Source organism: Schistocerca gregaria, chromosome 8 (genome assembly GCF_023897955.1).
Source record: "Schistocerca gregaria isolate iqSchGreg1 chromosome 8, iqSchGreg1.2, whole genome shotgun sequence".
Taxonomy (NCBI): Eukaryota; Metazoa; Arthropoda; class Insecta; order Orthoptera; family Acrididae; genus Schistocerca; species Schistocerca gregaria.
The window spans coordinates 234,652,263-234,677,747 of record NC_064927.1 but is presented as its reverse complement, the minus strand read 5'-3'; the positions used below and the strand labels follow the sequence as shown (position 1 = coordinate 234,677,747).

At 41.5% G+C, this 25,485-nt stretch overlaps 1 protein-coding gene across 3 annotated transcripts in view; it reads left to right on the top strand.

Annotated features, from left to right (window-relative positions):
• LOC126284590 (histone-lysine N-methyltransferase SETDB1-like) overlaps nt 1-25,485 on the top strand; it is a 318,415-nt gene that overhangs the window by 56,693 nt on the left and 236,237 nt on the right. For all 3 annotated transcript variants that reach the window (XM_049983633.1, XM_049983631.1, XM_049983632.1), the window contains one exon: nt 18,210-18,509. In XM_049983633.1, the coding sequence (XP_049839590.1) occupies nt 18,252-18,509 (258 nt within the window). In that variant the 5' untranslated portion in view covers nt 18,210-18,251. The remainder of the gene's footprint in view (nt 1-18,209; nt 18,510-25,485) is intronic.

Here is a 25,485-nt window from a genome sequence, read left to right as displayed (position 1 = left end):
ACAGTTATAGTCCCCTCTCAGCTACCAGCTAACTAAGTTGTAAGATTTCTGAGGGAAGCAGATTTTATAACAAAATGTAATGCATCTCTATGTTTGACACCAGGGGTTGGTGCCAGGGAGTACTTCTCGCTGCGGTGTATGCCCCAACTGGCCTCCAGCTACTGTCTCCCTTTGCACTGTCAATCATTTTTAAGTATTTATATACATATCTTATTTATCTAACTGTGTAAGCCAATTAGCTTCCTAGTTTTAACAATCTTCATTTTCTCACCACATTTTAATTGTACTAACTATGACACTTCTTAGCATCGGGTGCAGGGAGCTCCAGCTGTTGCCACTTTCTCACAAACATCCATTTCCTGTGGCCAGTAATTGTTTTTCGCTACCAGAGTTTTATGTCTTTTTTAACCGTCTGCTACTGTCATGCAGATTTTCAAACCACAATGATAAGGTCACAGACCAAGTGCTAACCATTGTCCTTTCCTTATTTCACACTGTTTTACATAAAATTGCAGTGAAACTAGGGACTGATAACCATTATGTTTAGTTCCTTTAAACTCGTAAGCACCATCCTCCTTTCTCCCTTACCTTTTTTGTATGTGTTTGTTGTGTGTATGTGTTGGTTTTCGATACACGCTGTGTCCCAGGTTTTCGCCATTCCTTGTGACCAGCACATCTAGAAATGGAAGTTTTCTGTCCTTTTCTACTTCCATGGTAAATTTTATGTTGGCATGGAGGCTGTTCAAGTGTCTTAGGAAGTCACCGAGCTGTTCTTCACTATGGCTCCATCCAACGAAAGTATCATCCACGTATCTGTACCACACCTTAGGTTTGCAAGTCGCCAAGTCCAGTGCCTGTGCTTCGTATTGTTCCACGAAGAAGTTGGCCACCACTGGATTAAGAGGACTACCCATGGCGACGCCTTCCAGCTGTTCGTAGAAATCACCATACCCATGGCGACGCCTTCCAGCTGTACGTAGAAATCACCATTCCACGTGAAATAGCTCGTGGTGAGACATGCATGGCAGAGTTTTTTGATGTCTTGCGGGAAAATGGAACCTATGTGCTCCAGAGCGTCACTGAGTGGCACTTTCCGAAACAAAGAAACAACATCAAATCTGACTAGGATGTCGTTTGGTGCAAGTTATACTTTCTCAGTGAAATGTCCTGAGTCTTTTATGTATGTGTCGGTCTTCCCCACGTGTGGCTGGAGCGGAGAGGCCAAGTGTTTTGCCAGTTTATACGTCGGTGAGCCAGGAGCACAAACAATCGGCCTTGTGGAACGTTGTTCTTATGGATCTTGGGTAATCCAAACAGCCGATCTGATAGAGGAAAACTTCCAAAATTTTGTGCATTTACGGCTTTCGCTCGCATCATTTGGCAACGAACTCAGCCTGCGCCTCTCTCGAATGGAATTATATAAAATAAAGCGCCAACAACATGCGAGTTGTAGTAGCGAAGTTGATAAGGCGACGAACTACCGTGGTAAAGGACGTAGGTCCGAATACCGCTGGATGCGAAAGTATTTTTTCCCCTCTTCGTGTTTGCAACACAATCGAGACTTCTTTAATCATCAAAGTTAAGCATTTTTCTAAATTATTCGTTGTAAATTACACGCAAGAGCGCGCTTTCTCAGTAACGAGTATCCGATTTCGTGACTTCCATATTTTTAAGATATGGAAGATGAAATTGCTGTGCGTCAAACAACTGACAGTGACATTTATATTATTTTTCTTGTCACAAATAATTCACCATTTTTTCTGGATACGTAGCGATTTCCAAGAGTGTGGTCAGACAGGAATCTAAGATCACAACGTAAATTACTACGAATGAAACCAGCAGCAAATCGTCTTTATACTCTAGCGTGTCACAAGTATTTATCTGCGATCGAATCCTTAACAATAGTAGACAGAGATGAAATATTCCCGCCACAATATTTTCAGACTATACCACCATACACGAAACATTTGGATTCATCAGATGCATGTTATTAACTACAACGAACTTCTATATCTGCACTCGCCACACACTCTCGAAAAGAACATTTTTTAATTTTTTTTATGAACCAAACCTTTGACGGATCAATATAGGGAAGTAGGCTACTTCATCATTTTTAGCTCTAGGAGCAAGTTGCAACCACATTCTATGCATCTTCTTACTCTTTGAAGCAATTTCTTATTCTTTGACACACTCTTAAACAATTTTTCGGGTTCATGGAGATGTGTTCCATCTATGCAAATAATTAAGGCTGTTTATTCCCATACGCGTTTCGCTTCTTTTATTTGTGAAGCATAATCACAAATAAAGGAAGCGAAACTCTTATGGCAATATGCAGACTGCCTTCAATTAGTTGCATAGACGGAACGTACTCCCATAAACTTTTGAAGCGACTAAGGAACGACGGTAAACAGAAAAAATGACAAATTTTTCAGGTGCGATGTGGTCGAACTCGTATTCCGGAACGTAAAATCCAAAACAAGACGCCGATGTGAATGAGAATAAAATGACATTATGTGGCATTTACGACAGTTTTCAGAACACAATCAATATACTATAGTTATCATGCATTGATGGAATCGCGCGGTCAGCGAAATTTGAACAGTATTTCGGAAGGTAACTGCATTTTCCGCTAATGTGAGGAATGGCATGCCTTTGTTGGCTGCAGTCGCTTCGAGTTCGTGCCGCTGTGGCGCTTCATTACACATGCGTGGATCTGAGGCAGATTGCTTTTGTTTGGTTGGCGCGAGGAGAACTGACAACAGCGTTTCGGTTTGCTAGGATCTTTCGGCATCGCTTCCGAAAGGCTTACACCTTACAGAATAATGTTTGGGATCTCGTTCGAGAACTAGAACCAATCGGCAAAATGGCGGAAAGATACGAAATAGGGCCCGAGGCAATTATCTTTCTGTTATTGTCATCTGCTATATCGATAGATGAAACTTGGCGTCTACCCAATGGAAATTATTGTTTTATCACACTGTTAGTGTTTCCTGTTGTTTCTCATATTACATATTCACATTTTCCCCACACCCTCTCGAAGAAATGTCCGAATAACACCTACAAATATGTATTATAAAAACATTGCTATTGTGGAGTCCTCCTTGCACTTTTGCACTTTTATTGCATTACAGCCTGAAACCTATGGAGCAAGGCAGTCGGTTAGATATAGTATTTTTTGACATCTGAAAAGCATTTGACTCTGTACTACACCAGCTATTATTAACAAAACATAATCATAAACAAAATATGTGATTGGACTGACGGTTTGTGGTGAGGAGTGTGCACCATTGTTATCTTGGATGGAGTAATTATTAAATGTAGAGATAATTTCAAGCATTTCTCGAGGAAGTGTTTTGGGATGCTTACTATTCATGTTATGTATTAATGACTTGTCACATTAGACTTTTGCAGTTGTTGCTGTTATCCTCTGTCAGCCCTGGAAAAGATTTCAAATTGGTGAAGTGATTGTTAACTTTTATAAATGTCCGTAAATGTGAAATACCTATGTGTAACAATTTTGCAGGGGCATGAAATGGAATGATCACATAGGCTTATTGTAGATAAGGCAGGTGGTAGACTTGGTTTCATTGGTTGGATAGTGGGAAAATACAATAAGTCTATATAGGAATTTGCATACAAAACACTCATGTGACCCACTGTAGAATATTGTACAGGTGTGTGGAAGCTGTACTGAATGGCTCCAACGGATGTATTGAAGATGTACATGGTGCCCCAGGAGGAATTGTCAGTATTTGTGGATATGACATTAATGAGCATTAGAAGCAAAAAAGGCTATTAAACATGGGATCTGAAATGTATGGCTCTGTCTTTGATACTTTGAAACAAATCTCATGAACTGCAATCTCTTTGCTTTCTATATTTTGAGAGATGGTGGTATTGTTCAGAAGAAGGAAGCAATGTCTACTAAACAAATGCTCCAAATTGCATATCTTATGATGTAGGAGCACTTGTTCATTTTCACTACTGGGAAACACATTTCTGCTGCTGAACAATTGCCCTTAACTTTTTGCTTTGAGTGATTGCTCCTGCTAATGTCCGAATACTGACTAATTCTACTGAAACATCTTGTGCAAATAAGGGCAACATGATTGATCAAGGTTTATTTGGCCCATGGGACAGGTTAGGAAATTCTGAAGAAACTGAACCAGCAGATGCCTTGGTCAGCACCACAATCCAGCAGAATCTTGCAAAGTTTCAAGAACCAATCTGACGAATTTTGGAATATATTACTGTCCCCTACCTGTTGCTCTTAGGAATCACAAGACCATTTGCCCCACGCAGAGGCAGTTAGGAAATCATTCTTCCCATGCTCCATCAACAAATGGAAGGGGAGGAAACATTTATGCGGCACAAGGCGCAATGGGATGTACCTTGTACCACGCACAACAGTGATTTGCAGAGTATTGATGTAGATATAGAAACATTAGTGCGCAACGAATAAATTGCTCCCGTTTCTCCGCAGGAGGATGCAACACTCGACACTGGCAGTGAAACTCGATTGGTAGCTGCTTACAGCCCATAATTTAAAAACATACAGTCCAGTGAAGGAGCAACATTTATGCTTGCTTTTGTTACTAAAATCATCAGTGATTGTCTTAATTTCCAGAGGTACTCTCGAGACACATTTTCAGTGTTGTTGGTTTGCAAATGAGGTAAGCTGTGACGGTGGTCTGTTAACAGAATATGATTCCTTGCGAATTGTCTTGCAGCCTCGCTTATGGAGACTAAATATATATTTAAATTCAAAATAGCGCGTAATGCTACACACTGGAATATTTATTTGTCTGCACCTTGGTCTAGTGGCTAGCGTTGCTGCCTCTAAATCATGGGGTCCCGGGTTCAATTCCCAGCCGAGTTGCGGGTTTTCTCTTCCCGGAGAATGGGTGTTTGTGTTGTCCTCATCATTTCATCATCATCATCATCATCATCATCATGTGTGACATTGGCTAGATTGGACTGTGAAAAAAACTGGACTTTGTATGAGCTCTGATGACTGTGCAGTTGAATGCCCCACAAACCAAACATCATCATCTGGAATTTTTAGGGGAAGGTTGGGCTAGAGTGAACTCTTTACGTTTTATCTTAAAACTGTTTGATGCAGATTTTTGGAGTTTAATATCTTTGAGTTACCCAGTTTCCACACTGATAGCATCATTAAAGCAGTTGTGTGTATCTTCAAACACTTTGACTACCAGGCAAAGAAAAAAGACATCTGCAATCTGTCCCCATTTTCCCCATAATGAGTGTGGTCATAGGCTGAAATTGCATGGGATGAAAGTGGATATAAATAAGGCAAAGCTTTTCCAAAAAAAAAAAAATTGTTTATTTCATAATAAATGTCACACATGTCCTAACTAAAATAAGGAAATTTTTTCTTTTTTTTAACAAATGTTGTAAATTTCAAAATTAATATTAAACTGCAGCATTGTCAGATGCCTTTATATTCCAGTTGTTTTTGCAGAAGGCACGAGACTATTTATGAGACAGTGCTACTACTGACTCATCTGGCCAATAGGAAATGAGCCTTTTTTCCACAGACAGGAAAAATACACCTCCCCCTTTGCAAATAAGCTTCATTATCTTCTCTTTTGTAGTACCTCACATCCTTAGATTAAAGTACATTGGGTAAAAGAGTTCTGATTCATTGTCTGTATCATCACGGATTTTCCCCATCCCTTCTGGCTCCGGAACAAGGTCTGTCTTAAAGCTGAGCTCATTTACCTGCCAGTCATGCTTGCAATTCGCTTTTGGTTGGAGTACTAGTGTAAACTGCTGATTTATTTTGGCACCATTTTACTTCTCGCCTCATAACTTTTGGGGAAGGTCTTCAGAAGTTACCATTTCAGCTAGGTCAGCACCTGAAGTGAAGTGGAAGGCGAAGCGTCACAGTGTGTGGCCAGACCCACAATAGAAGGTGTATCACAACTTGACATAGAGGCTGCTAAGTGCTCAGTTACTTCTATTGGCCTAAAATCGTCTTCTTTGAATGCCAAGGTTCCTTGAAGTCACATGTGATGAATGCTAGTGCTGATTTGACTTGCATGATTTTTCAGAAGTGTGTGAGATTATCTTTAGAATAACACACCTTCTTAGCTACATGCTTCAGAACTTTGAGGAACAGTTTGATCAGATTTGTTGGCTAATTCCATTTGGCACACCAGCCAGAAATTTGTCCTTCATATGGACTCACGAAAAAGAACACTGACGCATTGCCATCCCTGAGGTGCAACAGAAATGGTGACATTTTTTCCATCTCCCTTGCGATGGCATCGTGCCTACTTGCATCTTATCACCTTCTTCAATTACTTTGGAAAAATGAAATGAAGTCCCATGCGTCTTTACAGAGCGTAAGGGAACGATGCGGGAGACCCGCACCGCTGTACTAGGCAAGGTCCTAGTGGAGGTCGTTTGCGATTGCCTTCCTCCGACCGCGATGGGGATGAATGATGATGATGAAGACGACACAACAAACACTCAGTCATCTGGAGGCAGGGGTAATCCCTGACCCCGCCGGGAATCGAACCCGGGACTCCGTGCTCGGGAAACTAGAACGCTACCGCGAGACCACGAGCAGCGGACTTAATTACTTTAGGAGGCCAATTTCTGTAGGAGTGCCACACTCATCCAAGTGGATTATACTGTCTGCAGTGAGCTCTAATTTGCTCGTTGCACTTAACAAGTTGTCATGGAGAAAATGTTAACATTTACTTTATTAAAAAGTGCATTCCTTGCTAAGCTTGCACTTTCAGTTCTATGTAGAGATGGCTTCTGTTGCCTTTGTAAAAATCCATTGATCCAGCTCTTTCCTGCCATAAGCGTTACATGCCAGCTCCTGGGGTAGTCTCTCTCTCTCTCTCTCTCTCTCTCTCTCTCTCTCTCTCTCTCTCCCTCACACACACACACACACACACACACACACACACACACACACACACACACACACACACACACACACACACGCGCATTCTTTCTTTTTGTGCATTTTTTAGCGTGCTTGCACGCCGGTTAACGTTGTAGTTTGTACGAGGGCTATTCGGAAAGTCCGATCACGCGCGAAATGGAAACCACGGTGAAAATCTGATGAAACTTTGCACAGTTGTATTGGGCATTGTCTCTAGTATGTCCGTCGTTCTTTTCCTTTTTGAGAGCACTGTGAGCACGTAAAGATGCCTAGAAAATATTATCTCCCGTCAAATATGAGGGCCTGGTGAGAGACTTTGCCTCATGTCATTCAGTCTACATAATTGTCACTCGTTTCCTTCTACACAATTCTCGGCCGCGTTCTGCAGGGGCAGTGAAGATGCTCCTGTAGTTATTCCGATGGGAAGTATTTGATCAGCCACAATATAGCCCGTAAATGGCTACCCTCGACTTTCATTTCTGCTCACATGATCCGCTGGGTATGAACACATTTGGGCACAGGCAACGAGTTGTCAACCTGCGTAGAAAATTGTCGGAAAAATTATTGTAAAGTTGGTACAAGACTATGACAGATGTCTTACGTGAGAGCAGCGACTATGTAGAGAACGAGCTGGGAAGAGTAGCTAACTGTTCCACAGAAAACATTTTTGATTGTCACATCGATTTCCACTTCGTGACCGATCGGACTTTACTCTCCGAATAGCCCTCGGATGTGAGTCCACGGAGGAAATTTCGAGGCCTTCCTAAAGTACTGAGATAGTGATCCCGACTGAGAGTTTGTAAAAACCGTGCGAACTTTGTATCTGGTTTCTGCCACGTAAAATGCCTGGATTTCTTATACGTCTGAATTTCCAGTATCATTTCCATCACACGGATCTGAAAAAAATTATATGACTAGTCAGACACAATACACTGAATAGAACAGTATTTTTGAAACTATTCCACTATAAATGTTATTTGTCTAAGAGAATTCGTTTATATATGATAGGCTATCATATAATAATTCTATTGTTTATAGACTAAGTGTTTGGAAACTCACCTGGAAGAATGTGAATGCTTACAGCTGCGTAATTTTTAGTTGTGTTGACGCGTTTCTGCAGCGTAGACTGTTTTCAACCAAAATTTCTCTGAATTTCGCCGAATTGTCCCCTTCTACCGCTCTGAATTTTTTCTTCGTCAATATTAGGCCTGCCAGTTTTTCGGATATATGCACTCACCCTCTTACAATGTGGATAACTTACGTAAAATAATTTATAAAAGTAAAATTAGGAAATCGAAAGTTGGCCAGTGTGCCAGTTCAGGACTGGGAAACAGTGGACACTTCTCTCACCCTTGTACCAAGGGGTCATTTTAGATGTGAAACCGAATGTTAGCGAATGTATTTTATTTAGATGGACCATTACACAAGAAATAAATAGGCCACTGTTTATACAGTCATAAACCACAACTTGTATTATTTCAGTATTAACCTTTTGGACTATTATCGAAAATTGTTTTCCACAAAAACTGCAGGCAAGGGGATTGAAATGGTATTTTAACTTCTCTTGCTTGCAAACAATAGCTGGGTGGCGCTATATTTTTTGTAATTGTTTATACACCGCGAGAAAATATCAGTATGAAGATACAAATATTTCAAAGATTGTTTCATTAAAATATTTCTGTGTCTACTTTTTCCCCATGCCAACACTAGCCTCAGTCCCCCTACATTTTCTCATGAAACTTTTGTGTGTGATCGTTAGTAAATATAAAAATACTATGGTAGTGGAGGAATTGACAAGAGCAATACTTTCCCAATTGTTTTTTAACAATTAAGTTGCTATCCGTTACCGAAACGACCTAATCTTTTGCACCATAATTCACACGTATTTGAGCCAAGGTCGTTTCTTGTTTTAAGCACTTAGCTTATTTTTCTTCGTATGAGACGTCGATCACTACTTTTGTGGCAGCGTTTATTTAATTATTTTTTGAGACAGGTGTATACTCCTGTAGATTTTTTTCTTGTAGATTTCCGAACTGTGAGGAGAAAATTTACCTTTTGGTTCGATATTGCTGTCTATGGTTAACTCTTTTATGCGTTGTACACTGTGTTTTAATCATCCATTATTTTTCGTTATGGTTTAGGGAAATAGTCTGTGAATAGTCTTGTCTGGTGAGAGCCACAAAATTGTAGGATGAGCGGTGTGCAGTGTTGTTTCGTCTGCGTTTGTTCAACATTAGCCCTGAGTTTCTGTGTTATTGAGCTGACACTAATCGACGTATGACGTAGAGCAGTTCGTAATTGTGCAACCAACCACGTGAATTTCATAGCTCTCTTTCCAGTCAGCTCTTTCAGTGCTGGCCCACTTACTGAGTAAACATTTTTTTTGTTCTATGACAGTTCTCAGCCGCTTGTAATATTTTTTGATTTGCGTAATATCTTATGCATCTCAGCTTTTGGTCGTAATTGGTTAGTGCTCATATATTTATCGTATGTTTCATAAAGCTAATTAATGGACTTCTGACTGACCGTGTTCGCACGCCGAGGTGCTGAGTAATCATCACAGATGAATGATTATAGTCGTAGCTAAACGTCAAGGGATTTGCGCCTAACGGCCGTGTATTGGCTAAACTGTCGTCAACGTGAAATTAATCGACAGTATCGCTACATAAGATGTATCACTTTGGCATTAGTCGCACTTAACAGCACATTTGGAGAGCCGATTACCGGCACGCAATGTTTTCTATTTAACGTACGCCCAAGCAATATTTTATGGTTGCTAATTCAGACAGTATGAGCCTTCAGTTTCTGTATCGAGTTTTCCACTCACCGCATTGGACTATGTCTTAAATGGAGGCCTAGCAGTCAGCAGTAAGGCTAGCTTTTAAATTTAAACAATACTCCCATGACATGGGGCTATTGTAGAAAACACCACTACACTTACTCGTTAGTCTCTCAGCTGGCCAAAAATCAAGATGACATTCACAATGCTCAAAAATTTGACTTTTTTTACAAACTTAAAAAAAAAGAAAGGTTCACCACAGTAAGCTTCAAATTTTTCCCGCTTGGAGCGTTGCTGTTCTTCGTTGTAGTAGGCCTACAGGAAAGACTCGAACAGTCTCCATCTTGGATTTACTGCTCCGTGTAGTGTATACAGGTCGCTTTGCACAGCAACGGTAAATTCATGAATAACTTATTTTAGTAAGTAAAGGTAAAACAATTTTACAAGGGAACAGCGAGATAACAGCATTTATTCTTGAACCAATTTCATACTTTATATTACCATTAATTTCTGGGCTAGTTATAGCCTAAATAAAATACATGGGTAGTGAGCGCGCGCGCTCACACACACACACAGTTAGAGTAATTTGTGCTAATGTCAGGTTGAAACTGATTGTCATTAATACCTTATCCTTCATCATCTGTTTCAGACATTGTCCATCCACTGCTGAATGTAGGCTGCTCCTCATATTTTTCCATTTCACTTGGCTCTTTGCCATCAGGTATCACTATGTTCCTGCCATCTTCATGATACCATTAAGCAGTATCTTATGGTGGGCTGTTCCAATGCTGCCCCATAGGGCAATGGTGCCCGTGCCTTCCCATCATTGCACTCATGGGCAGGTGCAGTTAGTCTAGGCTACTCGCCACACAGCTTTTTTCCACATGTTCTCCAGATATGCGAGCTGCTATGCCACCCCTGCCTTCAAGTACTCAATCAGACAGTACAGTTGCATATAGTACAGCCCCAGCTGCAAGACTTCCTCTGTCTGTGGTTTCCCAGCTGTCTTTGGATGGGCACATGAGCTACAATAGCTCGATCTTACAGGGTCTTCGAATGCCTGTTTTGCCCCCTCAGTTGAACCAAGTATGGCTTCACCTATGGTGTCCACTATGTGGTCAACTTAGCTCATTGCTATTTCAGCCCAGTAACTGTCTCGATGTTGTGTTATCTACGTATTTCTTCTGATAATCTCATCCCAGTTGTCACTGTGGCTGATGCCCAGTATTTGCCTGTCTGTTGTCCTTAGTGCACTATACAGTTTACAAACACTCGCTATTGAGAGCTGATGTTTCAAGATCCAAAGTTGTTACTAACAGAATGTAAAAGTAACATACTTTTGTTTTTATATTCATTTATACACATTTGTTGGTCAGGATGAACTGAAAAAATTTGAACACTGCCCAACTTAGGTGTACCAGGTATTCAGTTATACAGGGTGAGTCAGGAGGAAAGGTACGTGTTTCAACAGGTGATAGCATTTCTGATTCTGTACAAAAAACCTGATGTGGACATATGCCCTATTCTGAATGGTTTCCAAGATAGAACACTTTTAATGTACATTTCTATTTATTTTCTGTATTATTGATTGTCATCGTTTACAATGTAGCACAGTAATATAGTGGAAGCTGTGACCAACATATTGATACATGATGCTTGTGGTCTATCAAGTCAGAAAACTACCTCAAACTGGCCTACAAAACTGTTAGTCCTAGACAAAAAATAAATAGGACCTTTTTTGTAGTAAATTTAATTTAGTTTAATTATGTACTGAGACACGTTTTCTTTGGAGTGTGCGGTTTTTGAGTTATTAAAGAAAAACGTACAAAAGAGATATTAAACTTGTTCTATCTCGGAAGCCATCCTTAATAGGGCATATGTCCGTATGAAGTTTTTTGTTCAGAATCACTAATACTATCATGTCTCAAAGCATGTACTTTTTCTCCTAACTCATCCTGTATGTACAGAGACAACAAATCTGAAGCAGCTCAGGTACTGATTATCAGTTTTGACTCTTCTATTATCTCATTTCAAGCCTTTGAATACATATTCCATGATTACCTCCTTACATTCTTATTGTCATCATTGCTAATGTGTAAATATGATTCAAGGCTTTATGTACTTCTGATTGATGGTGGCATTTCTAAGGACTGAATATTGATGTCGTATTCCATAGCTTTTTCAAGTAACAGTCTAACTGGCTGAATATGATCAACAGTTGGGAAACTTTTGGAAAATAATGCGTCTTTGACTGGTTGTTGGAAGTCCAGTTGTTTTGTCAGTTGGTTAGGACTTAATGACTTAGAGAACTGAAAGGACAATGTCTGTAGAAATTTTCTATCACACTTTTTGAACAATAGTATCACTTTGGAGTTCTTTCGAGATGTTCAGTATCTTTGCAGTATCAACACATTTGTTTATGAGCATTATTGTAGCTTCAAACAGACCCTTTACTCTTAGTTACAGCTTTCACATGTTATTTCTTCCTCTCCTGAAGCTTTCAGATTACACACGAGTCCGTCTTAAGAATATTGGTAGAAGCTAGATATTATGAGATTCAGGAAAACTCAAACAGGGACTAAAAAGCATCAAATGAGATTGTCATCATTGTCGTTCTGGGGAATAATATTAATTACTAATTTTAGTTTGTGTGTGCTTCTCAGCAATTAACACTTCATTTTACTCAAAGCATTTGGCATGTGTAGTTATACTTGATGCAAGAAACTAACAGAAAAACTAAAAGTGTCTTTGACACTTGCAATAGTTTAACAGTAACGACATGTACATGCACAACAATAATTAGATGGGTATGACTGTTAACACAGTACTGCGGGGATTGGATAAAAACTGAGGTGAAAAAATATGAACTGTTTCAATGATTCAGTTTGTCATTTGCTGTAGGATCTCTGTCTGTAATAGTGAGAGAAGCAAGGAAGAGGACAGGGGTGCAACAGAACAAAAACCAAAGAATCTTAAGAAGCCCTCCAGTAGCCCTTATTTTGCTCATCATTCCCACAAGTTCTCTATATACCAACTCGTAAAGTTTTTTCCTTACCACAGGCTGAGCTTATCAAAACTGTCATGAAAAGGAGCCCATGCAAGTGTACTTCTCAGATTATTCAGTATAGGATAACGAGTGTTAGTTACATAATAAGAATAAAAACTAGTGACTTCAGCTATCATAATGCTGGTGTGCAGATTAGGAAGGTAAGAAAGAAGTATCCATCAGCTCATGTGCCATGTCCTAAGAAACGTAAATCAAAACAAGGCAGGAGTGAATATTATTGATCCTTTACTTCAGTATGTGATGGTTGCAGAATACTGATGTGGATTATATACGGAAGAATGAGAATCCAGTAGCAACTGATGTTCTACAAAAACCAGACTACAGTTATATGAATTGAAGTATTGAAAGGGAAGCAGTAGTTGAGAAGGGGTGAGACAGGTTTGTAGGCCTCCCCTCCTTCCCATCTTACTCAGTCCGTACATTGAGAAAAAGAAATTTGGGAAAGGAATTAAGGTTCAGGAAGAAGAAATAAAGACATTGAGGTTTCCTGTTTACATTTTAATTCTGGTAGAGATGGCAAAGGACTAGGAAGATTAGTTTATCAAAATTGATTGTGTCTCGAAAAGAAGTTATGATATGAATATCACTAAAGAAAAAAAAAAAGGGTAATGAAATTCAATCAGAATAAATCATGCAATATCATGGGAATTTATTAGGAAATGAGGCTGTAACAGGGCCGTTGGGCAGCAGAATAACAGATGACAGCTGAACTGATGAGAATATGTAATGTAGACACTCGTGTTAGGAAGAACACCATTTCTAAAAAAAGAGGAATTTATTGACAGAATATGAATTTAAGTGTTTGTGACACAACTTGGCTAGAAGAGAGGGTTCATTTCGTATGACACATCATAAGGCATCAAGCTCTTTTCAGTTTGGTAATTGGTAATGGATGGAAGTGTGTGTGTGTGGGGGGGGGGGGGGAATAAAAAAGATTGAGGGAGACAAAGAGATGAATACAATAAACAGGTTCAAAAGAGTGTATGTTGCAGTAGTTATGTGGATATGGAGATACTATTGTGAAGAACTCAATCAAACCAATCTGCAGACTGCAAACAGCATCAACAGCAACAAAAAAAGTAATGGGATTGCCAGTGCAGCATTCTGTCTGCCTACAGTGTGGATGTATCTTGCAGCAACCGGTTAACATTCTAGATGTGCTCTGAGAGTTTTGATCAGTAGCATAGCACAGTTACTTGTACTTTTTTTTATCATTTGTTTGTGAAGTAGATGTTTATAGTGCATTCTGAGAATGACAAATGAACAATTTTGGAAGAACTGCACTATGAAGTTGTATTTCAGATTTTGCTGTGTCGGTAGAGAAATGTTTGCAAAATCTCAGCAGAGGTATGGAGAGTGTGTTTGTCAAGGATCCACTTTCAGTAGGATTCAGAGTGGATATTTGATTTAAGGTGAACATGAAGAACTGAACAGGAAGTTAAAAGATTATGGAAAAATGAATTCAACCCTCATCACTGTAAAAGACTTTCATATGAGGTAAATCTTTGAAAAGATTTCTCCAAACACCTTTCATGAAACTGAAGTATAACAGTAGGAAAAAGTGTGGCAGATGTTTGGGGCAATTTGAAGATAAGTCATTTATTTGTAAATAATATTACTGATGATATGTTGATTTTTAAATAAGAGTGCAAGAAGTAACACACATCATCCTTCACCAATTCTGAAAAAAGTGAGAATGTTCATGCTACATGTGTTTTCAATGCCAGTGGGTTGCTCATAAAGAATTATGCCTACTTGAAAGTTGTTTTGCTGGGAAGTATTTTTTTTTTTTGGGGGGGGGGGGGGTCTTAAAAATGGTTGTATGCTTGAAATACTCCTGTATGATGATATTGTGCCTCACCAGACTATTGTTATTGTTAACTGATCACTTTAAAGTGTGTTTTCAATATCAGCAAAAGAGAAAGGATTAAAGACTACAGTCCTGGGAAGAAAGGTGTGTGAGAAACCACTGGGATGTTTTTACTCTCAAAAATGCTGTGAATTAGATGGCTATGTGACAGAATATAATGCTGCAAAGAGAATTATAATGCTTTTGAGTGCACACACTTCTGCAAAAAATAATACTTAACTCGAGCATCTGAATGAAGACAGTCTGTATGTAGGACAGTGACTTTACGTATACATCTACATGATTACTCTGCAGTTCACAATTAAGTGCTTGGCAGATGATTCAAGCTGTTTCTCCGTCATTCCACTTTCGAATGGTGTGCGCGAAAAATGAGCTTCCCTCACAACATGATCTCTCTGATTTTTCCAATTTAAGTAATTAATAATTACAATCCCTAAGTATTTAGTTGAATTTACAGCCTTGAGATTTGTGTAATTTATTGTGCAGCTGAAATTTAGTGGAATTTTTTTAGTATTCATATGAATACCTTCACACTTATTATTATTTAAAGTCAATTAATTGGCACTTTTCACACCATACAGATATCGTGTCTAAATAATTTTGCAGTTGGTTTTGATCATATGTTAACTTTACAAGGTGGTAAGAGGCTGCGTCATCTGCAGACAGTCTATGTGAGCTGCGCAGATTGTCTTCTGTGTCACTTATGTAGGTCAGGAACAGCTTCCCATCAGTTACTTCGAACTACCACCGTTCTGAAAGGAACTCGTGAATCCAGTTGCACAACTGAGGTGATACTTCATAGGCATGCAATTTGATTAGAAGTCATTTGTGAGGAAAGGTGTCAAAAGCCTTTGGGAAATCTAAGAATATGGAATCAATTTCATATCCTCTGTCAAAAGCACTCATTACTTCATGTGATAACGAGCTAGTTGTTTTTCACAAAAATTATATTTTCTGAATGCCTGCTGACTATTTCTCATTAAATCCTTTTCTTTGAGGTAATTCGTAATGCTCGAACATAATATATGTTCCAATATCCTACTGACGTTAGTGATATGGGTCTGCAGTTCATCCAGTTACCCCTATTTCTTTTTTTGGGTGTTGGTGTGACTGTGCAATTTCCCAGTCTTTAGGTACAGATCTTTCAACAAGCGAATGATTGTATATGATTCCGAAGAATGGAGCTATTGTATCAGCATACTCTGAAAGGAACCTGATTAGAATACAGTCTAGAACAGAGGCCCTGCCTTTATTAAGTGACTTAAGCTGCTTTGCTACACTGAGGATATCTACTTCTAAGTTACTCTTGTTGGCAGTAGTTCTAGATTCAGATTCTGGAATATTTACTTCATCTTTGTTGGTGAAATAAATCTGCTGTACCAGCACTGTCATCAATGATATCACCATCACCATTGTCATTGTGCAGTGGAGGTACTGATTGCGTCTTGATGCTGATCTAGATTACATATGACCAGTATCTTTTGGGTTTCTGACAAATTTTGAGACAAGAGTTTCATTGTGGAAACTATTAAAAGCATCTTGCATTGAAGTTCATGTTATGTTCAGTAATTCACACCTAACATTTGTGAACATTACCGTCAATGCTAAAAGTGGCTTCAGTTCATGATGAGTGTTGTTACTTGACCTTTTGGGATCAGTCCTTGATGATGACTGTGAAGCAGAAAATGACTATAGTCCTCTCATTGTGATGAAAGATGTTGTGATATTACTGACATATTGGCGGGAAATTACGATGAAGCTATTAGGTAAATGTCTCGGGAACTGAACTGTGTACAAACAATATTCAGCAGTAGCAAATTTAGGAGGAGCACACACACACACACACACACACACACACACACACACACACACACACACACACACACACAAGCAAGCAAGCAGAGTTATTATATTATGCACAACTGTAATATTTACTAATTGTATGGACTCAAGAAATCCTTTGTGGTATAGGAGTTGCCTGCTATCTGTGAGACATTTTACTTCCATGGGTAGTTTGTCAGAGAGTTTTATAGCTGTATATTTACCCCTTACGTGCCAAAGTTTGGTTTGTTAAAGGATAATGCATGTAATTTTTCTTTTTAGTGTTGTAATTGTGAGTATCTCTGTTCTTATCAAACTCAGCTGTGGTGTTGATAATAAACATCGTAAGTGAATAAATGTGCTGTGATGCTGTGGTGAATATTCCTAGATGCTTATGGAGATGCCTGTGAGATGTCTGTGTCTTAACCTGACTCATAATTGTAATTACTTTCTTTTGTATGATTAATATTTTTGCCACAGAATATTATCCTATAAGACATCAGTGGATAAAATTGTATAAAATGTGTTTACTTGCAGGTTTAAATATCCCATAAGTTGGCAATTATTCTTATGACAAAAGTAGCTGAACCTAAAGATTTTAGTACGTCTTCTATAGCTTTTTTTCTTCACTTTTAAGTGTAAGTTATATTTCAATCACATAGAAGTGAAATTTCTGAAGATAACTATTCTACTTGGCTGTAACAAGCAAAGAACAATTGAGAATGGGTCTCGTATCTCCTTTTTTACGTTGTACGTCGTCATTGACTTTCATTTTGTGATGAAAATGGTGGAAATTTACTCATGATAATGAATTTATGTGACTATTAATGGGCCACTGTTTGGATTTAGCAACCACAGGCTACACAATGTTTACAATACGGGCTCAGTTCGGTGAACTTACAGGAGTCTTTAAGTTTTTTTCCCTACATGATGCAATAATTTTGATGATGTATTCAATTAATGAGCGTCAACAGGTAGATATGTGAAGTTCAAATGAAAATGGTTGAACAAAGTTCTGTGCTGATTTGTTCAGCTGAGCTCATCAGTCAGTAGGATTATGGGTATTGTTTTGTGAAATGGTATTACAAGCACTGCATTCAGAAACAGTATAACTGTTAGGCCCTCCATAATCAGAGCCACACTTCAAGAATGTTGGTTTAACCAAACATATATCATCTTCTTGAGTTCCCTGGGACTGTGAAAAATATTGTTACCATGTGAAATTTGTGTGCATACTGGACATAAAAAAGATCCAGGACCATTTTTAAAAGTAAGTTTCCTGTCAAAGATGATGTAAACAATTGAAAAAAGCTTGAGCTGTAATTAAAGTGTTATGTGATGCGAGAAACAATAAAATTTAATTCAAGAAAACCATTGTGGAAGATTTCTTGAGCATATATCAGTTCAGTTTTTATCGTTTCTCTAGAGTAATGTCAAACATTTTTTCATCATACTCACAACCAATGATATTTTGTGAAACATCTAGAAATTGCCGCATGATTATGTACTAAAACAAGAAAAATAAAGAAAATTAATTTGTAATTGGTTTTCTGGTTTTATTAATAAGTTGCTTATTCAAAGGTGATTATGTAGAAGCCGTGTTGACACTAGTATGACTTGTTAAATCTATTTCTACTTTTGTAACAATTAGCTAGTAAAAATTTCATGGAAGAAATCTCTACCAGTATTGCAAATTACACATGGTGTGTAATATTTATCTGGTGTATTAATTTTATGCATTTTGTTTCAGGATTCCGCTACAGACGATGGTAGTAATAGTGCATCAAACCTCATGATGGAAGTGGAGGAAATACCTGCTCCTGTTAATGGAACAACAGATAGTGCCAGTATGAATAATAAGCAGGGACAGATAATTGATGTGGAAATGGGCTCCCATGGGAGCACATGCTGCAATTTTGAGTGTGAGGAACGTGAGAACCTTTTCAGGCCAAGTACTTCAGCACTATCATTCTATGGTTTGAAGTACAGTAAAGGCAGACATTACAGGATATGTGATAAGTGTTCTATGAAAGCTCAAGAGCACTTTGCTGTAAGTAACAGTGATGCAAAGTACATAGTTTAGGTATCCCTTGTAAATGATTTACATGAATTTCCATATTAACAAAAAAAAAAAAAAAAAAAAATCAGAAGTTAATTGTTGGCAAGAAAGTTAGTTTAGAGCTATGTAACTCTCTCTCTCCTAGTTACTTGAAGGGCTCTTCACATCGTCCTAACTGAACATTGACATTAATTTGCTTATTTCCTTTCCTTTTTTCATGAATTCTTTTCATTTTTATTAATTAAGTTTAAACACGTGGAACAAGTTATTGTTAGAATAAGTCAACAGGATGAAGTAATGTGTGCTCAACAGCCCAACCTAATTTGTTGCTTGGATTTACATGCCAAGTCCAAAGAAGAGTCAGCCTGCTATTATTACACAACTGTTGGTTTTCCTTATCATTTGCATTGGTGGAGGTTGTAAAGATATGACAGTGAGCTGCTGTTGCTAGTTACAATAGAACAAAATTTTCTGGTATGTGAATTGGAGGAGGATCACTGCTATCAGCGGCGATGAGTGAAAATGTGTACCAGACTGGGATTCAAACCTGAGATCTTCTGCTTATTAGGCAGATGCAGTAACCACTGCACCCTCCAGGACACAGTGTTATCGCATCTGCACAAACTGTCTTGGTACGCCTTACGGGTGCTCCACACTCCCATCGAGCGCCACCTATCCACAGTCACTGTCCATTATAGTCCTCTTCGCTATATAGAGCTTGCCACAGGGGGTCAGGTGTATTTGTGTATTCATACTGAAGAAAGTGGATCTGTTGCCCAGCCATGCTTATAAATTACTTGAATGCATAGTGTCTGTTCATTAAAAAGAACAGACACTATGCAGCTACCACAGCTGTGAAACACTATATGTAAATTGAAAAGGGATCACTACTATCAGCTGCTGCGCAACATTAAGTGGAATCAATGGCTGGGATTTGAACTCGGGATCTACTGCTTACGAGGCAGGTGCGTTAACTATTGCGCAATCTGGGACACAGCATCATCGCAATTGCATGGACTATCTTGGTATGCCTCAAAGCTGAGTGAAACACATTTTGCTGTCAAGAGGGCAATGTGTGAAGCCTTCAGTGACTACCATAGCAGAATATTGTCAAATCATCTTTCACAAAACCCAAAGAAATTCTGGTTGTATGTAAAGGCTGTTAGTGGCTCCAACATTTGCGTTCAGTCCCTAGCGAATGAGTCTGGAACAGAGACTGAGGGTTACAAAGCGAAATACAAAGTGCATAACTCAGTTTCAAATGTTCTTTCACAAAGGAACACCCAGGAGAATGTCTCAATTTAATCCTTGTACCACTGAAAAGATGAATGAAATCAGTATTAGTCTCAGAAGTGTTGAGAAACAACTGAAATCTTTAAAATTGAACAAAGCTCCGATGCCTGATGGAATCCCTAGTCTCAGTTTCTCTTCTAACTGAAATCTATTATAGATCCCCCGAACAAAAAACTGTGCCCATTAGTTGGAAGAAACCGCAGGTAACACCCGTCTACGAGAAGGGCAGTAGAAGCGATCCACAAAACTACTATCCAATATCTTTGTCATCATTTTGTTGTAGAATCTTATAGCGAACTCTGTGCTCAAGCATAATGGAGTAGTTTGAACAGAATGACAACCTCAATGCCAACAAGCATGGATTCTGAAAACATCGATCATATGGAATGCAGCTCACACATTTTTTCACGTGACATACTGAAAGCTTTGGATCAAAGTAGTCAGGTAGATACGGTATCTCTTGATTTCCACAAAGCATTTGACTCAGTACCACATCTATGCTATTTTGAGAAGTTCGATCATGTGGGGCGTCAAGTGAAATTTGTGACTGTATTGAGAACTTTTTGATGGGAAGGATGCAGCAGGTTATATTGGATGGAGAGTCATCGTCAGATGTAGAAGTAACTTTGGGTGTACCCCAGAGAAGTGTGTTGGGACAATTGCTGTACATTTTTTTTTTATCTTAATGACCCTGTAGACAATATTAATAATAACCCCAGACTTTCTGTCGATGATGCAGTTATCTGTAATGAAGTGCTATCTCAAAGAAGCTGCATAAGTATTCAGTCAGATCTTGATCATATTTCAAATTGCTGCAGAGATTGGCAACTTGCTTTAAATATTCAGAATCGTAAAATAGTGCACTATACAAATCGAAAAAATCATAGTATCCTACGACTATAATATCAATGAGTCACAGTTGCAATTGGCTAACTCATACAAATATTTGGGCTTAACTCATGCAGGGATGTGAAATGGAATAACCACATATGCTCTGTCATGGATAAAGCACATGGTAGATTTTGTTTTATTGGTAGAATACTGTAGAAATGTAATCAGTCTATAAAAGACATTGTTTACAAATCACTTGTGCGACTCATCATAGAGGATTACTCAAGTGTGTGGGACCCATAGCAATAGGACTAATGGGATATTGGATGTATACAGAGGAGGACAGCATGAATGGTCACAGATTTGTTTGACTCGTGGAAGAGTGTTACAGTGATGCTGAAAAAACTGAAGTGTCACACTCTTTAAAATTGGTTTAAACTATCTCAAAGTGTATTAACTAATTTGCAAGAACTGGCTTTAATGATGACTCTAGGAATATGCTACAACCATCCTATGTATAGCTGATATAGGGAGTCTGGGGAAAAGATTATAATAACCACAGCATGCACAGAGGCATTCAGACAGTCGTTCATGCTACACTCCTTATGTGAAAGCAAGGGGAAGAAATCCTAATAACTGGTACAGTATGTCATACCTTCTGCTGTGCTCTTTGTGATGGTTTGCAGAGTATGTACATAGATGTAAATAATGAATGTATGAAGGTCACTTTGACCCCCCTGTGGGTTCGGGGGTAAGAATAGGCCCACGGTATTCCTGCCTGTTGTAAGAGGCGACTAAAAGGAGTCTCAAACGTTTTGGCCTTGTGAGATGGTCCCCTAACGGGTTTGACCTCCATCCTTCTAAATTTTCCGAAGAGCGAGCCGATTGGGGAGGGGCGCCTTACAAGGAGCGATGTGTCCATCAAGCATTACCATCTCTAGCCAGGTTTGTCGTCATCGCTTAGCAGTCCCGCTCACCTACCATCTCTTGGGCGTGGATTTGTTCTTGGGTGCGGTTTCTTGCAGTCTGCTATGCTGTGTCGCTTTATGCGCCAATGACGATATTGGACTACATCACCTAAAATCCAGCACGGTAGCCAGTCCGTTGTGGTGGGGCCGCCATGTACCCTGTTGGTTGTAGCCCCCTGACTACACAGGGATCGCTCTGCTGATGCCAGCGCCGTTAACTCCCCATGTATGCCAAGGAGTAGATGCCTATCTCCTTGGGGCATTGGGACTCCCGGCAATGGCCATCCTGCCAGGTGGTCGTTGCTGAGGCTGGGTGGCGCCCGTGGGGAGGGCCCTTGGTCGGAGTAGGTGGCATCAGGGTGGATGACCCGCAATGAAGCGTGGTACATCATCTCTTGCTGGTGGCCAGCCGCCAGCAGTCTCTAAGCGTTTCAGGGCTCAATACAACGCAACTACATATGACCCCAAATCGTTCCCCTCCCTGGCTACACCATGGGAGGAACGAAAGACTAAGGATGCCAGCGAACCATACTCGCCCCGCTACCTGGTGTGTACGAGAGCTGATGGTGAATCCTTTACATCCATGAAGCCTCAGTTCTTCGTCGAGCACTTGGAGGACAAGTTCGGGGAGGTGGAGGGCTTGTCCAAAATGCGCTCGGGCTCGGTTTTGATCAAATCGGCGTCCTCCGCCCAGTCCCGCCGGTTACTCGATTGTAACAAGCTGGGGGATGTTCCGGTTACAATCACGCCCCATAAGAGTCTTAATATGGTCCAGGGCATAATATTCCATCGGGACCTTCTATTGCAGTCCGATGACGAGCTTCGCGCCAATTTAGAGCGGCGAGGTGTTCACTTCGTCCGGCGCGTACATCGTGGTCCAAGGGATAAGCAGGTTGCCACCGGTGCCTTCATCTTGGCCTTCGAGAGTGATACTTTACCTGAGAAGGTCAAGGTGATGGTCTATCGTTGTGACGTCAAGCCCTATATCCCTCCCCCGATGCGGTGCTTTAAGTGCTGGAAGTTTGGGCATATGTCTTCCTGCTGTACTTCCAGCCTCACATGTCGAGATTGTGGACGCCCATCACATCCCAATACTCCATGTGCTCCGCCTCCCATCTGTGTAAACTGCGGAGAGCACCACTCACCTTGCTCGCCGGACTGCAGGATCTACCAGAAAGAGCGCAAAATCATGGAGTATAAGACCCTGGACCGCCTGACATACACTGAGGCCAGGCAGAAGTTCGAACGCCTCCATCCTGTTCGAATGACTGCCTCTTACGCCGCGGCTACTACTGTTATGGCCCCATTGGCTCTCCCTCAGACTGCCACCTCTCAGAGCCGGAATGCTACACCTGCCCCCTTGATGGTGGGGGGCACTTCACTCCCTGCTGCTCCTGCACTACCTGCCTCAGGAGCAGCAACCCCCCAACCATCGGGGACATCAGTCCCCACTTCTAAGCTGGGGAAGCCTCAAACTTCCCCTGCTCGAATAGCACGGAAAGGGTCCCTTGGGTCCCTTCCTTCCCAGGTTTCCGCCTCTGGGAAGGGTGACGTCAGCCAATGGAAGAAAAGCAGACCAGCGGCTGATCGCAGGGCTTCCCGCTCCTCCTCCGTCCCGGAGACTGACTCGCTGGAGCCCTCCCAGCCAATGAAACCCAAGGACCAGAGAGACAAGACGAAGAAGAAGACCTCTAAGGCCAAGGACCACGCGGTGGCATCCACCCCACTGCTCCCTACAGGCTCTGCGTCCGGGGATAAGGTGGAGATCCGGGCGTCCGCTGAGGACCTGGATCTCGCCGGACCCTCAGACGCCATGGAAGCAGATTGTACTGGTCCTCCATCGGTGGCAGCAGGTGACCCAGTGGCGTGATCTGCCTCCTCGGCCCCTTCACGCCTTTTTCGGACATGGACAAAGCAATACTCCAGTGGAACTGCAGCGCTTTTTTCCACCACCTTGCTGAGCTTCGCCAACTCATCAGCAGTCACCCTTTCCTCTGCATTGCCCTACAGGAAACTTGGTTTCCGGCAATGCGGACCCCTGCCCTACGTAGGTATCGGGGTTATTACAAGAACCGGTCAGCTTATGATAGGGTATCTGGTGGAGTCTGCGTCTTCATCCTTAACTCTGTCTACAGCGAATGTGTACCTCTTCACACGCCTTTAGAGGCTGTCGCTGTAAGGATGTGGTCGCCTCAGCCTATTACTGTCTGCAGTTTGTATCTTCCGCCAGATGGTGATGTCTCGCGTCATGTGTTGGCTGCATTGATAGCACAACTGCCTCCTCCTTTTGTGTTACTGGGCGACTTGAACGCCCATAACCCCCTGTGGGGTAGCGCCGCGATTACTGGCCGGGGTAGAGATGTCGAGACTCTTCTCTCGCAGCTTGACCTCTGCCTCTTAAACACGGGAGAGCCGACACATTTCAGCGTCGTCCATGGCACATTTTCGGCCATCGACCTTTCTATCTGCAGCCCCGGACTTTCACCATCCATCCACTGGAGTGTCCATGACGACTTATGTGGTAGTGACCATTTCCCCATCTTTCTGTCACTACCACAGCGTCACTCTTCTGAATGCCCCTCCAGATGGGCTCTGAATAAGGCTGATTGGGGCTTGTTCTCCTCTCTCGCCACTATCGCACCTCCTTCCCCTGACACCATTGATGCGGTGGTTCAGTCGGTCACCACCGGCATCGTTTCTGCGGCGGCATCTGCGATTCCCTGTTCATCCGGGTCCCCTCGGAGGAGGACTGTGCCTTGGTGGGCGCCCGAGATCGCAGAGGCGATTAGAGATCGCCGGCGGGCTCTTCAACGCCATAAGCGGCACCCGTCCTTGGAGAACCTCATCGTTTTTAAACAGCTCCGTGCCCGTGCCCGACGCCTTATTCGCCAACGGAAGCAGGAGTGCTGGGAACGGTATGTTTCCACCATTGGCGTCCGTACCTCTGCATCGCAGGTTTGGGCTAAGATTAGGCGACTCCATGGCTATCGGCCGCCTGTCTCTGTCCCTGGGCTTTCGCTGAATGGAGTGGTGTGTACTGACTCCGACACGATTGCGGACCGGTTAGCAGCGCATTTTGCTCAGTGTTCCGCATCTACGAATTACCCACTGGCCTTCCGCTCCCGGAAAGAGCGGTTGGAAAGTTGGAGGCTTTCCTTTCACACGCGCCACGCGGAGTCGTATAATGCTCCTTTCAGCGACTGGGAATTCCAGAGTGCCCTATCTGCTTGCCCTGATACGGCTCCTGGGCCAGACCGCATCCACAGCCAGATGCTGAAACACCTCTCTGTGAATTGCGAGCGACGCCTCCTAGATGTTTTCAACCGCATCTGGGTTGAGGGTGTGTTCCCGTCTCAATGGCGAGAAAGCATCGTCCTCCCCGTGTTGAAACCTGGCAAGAACCCGCTGGAGGTGGACAGCTACCGCCCCATAAGCCTCACCAACGTTCTTTGCAAGTTGCTAGAACGTATGGTGAGCCGGAGGTTGAGTTGGCTCCTCGAGTCTCGAGGCCTTCTGGCTTCGTCTCAGGGTGGGTTCCGCAAAGGCCGCTCTGCCGTCGATAATCTGGTCTCCCTAGAGTCTGCCGTCCGTACAGCCTTTGCACGCCGCCAACATCTGGTTGCCGTCTTCTTCGACATGCGGAAGGCGTACGATACGACTTGGCGATATCACATCCTGGCCACACTTCATGGGTGGGGTCTTAGGGGCCCGCTCCCGATTTTTATTCAGAATTTTCTGTCGTCTCGTTCCTTCCGCGTGCAAGTTGCTGTGTCCCATAGTTCCTCCCGGGTCCAGGAGAACGGGGTCCCACAGGGGTCTGTCCTCAGTGTCTCCCTGTTTTTAATTGCGATCAATGGGCTCGCTGAGGCGGTGGG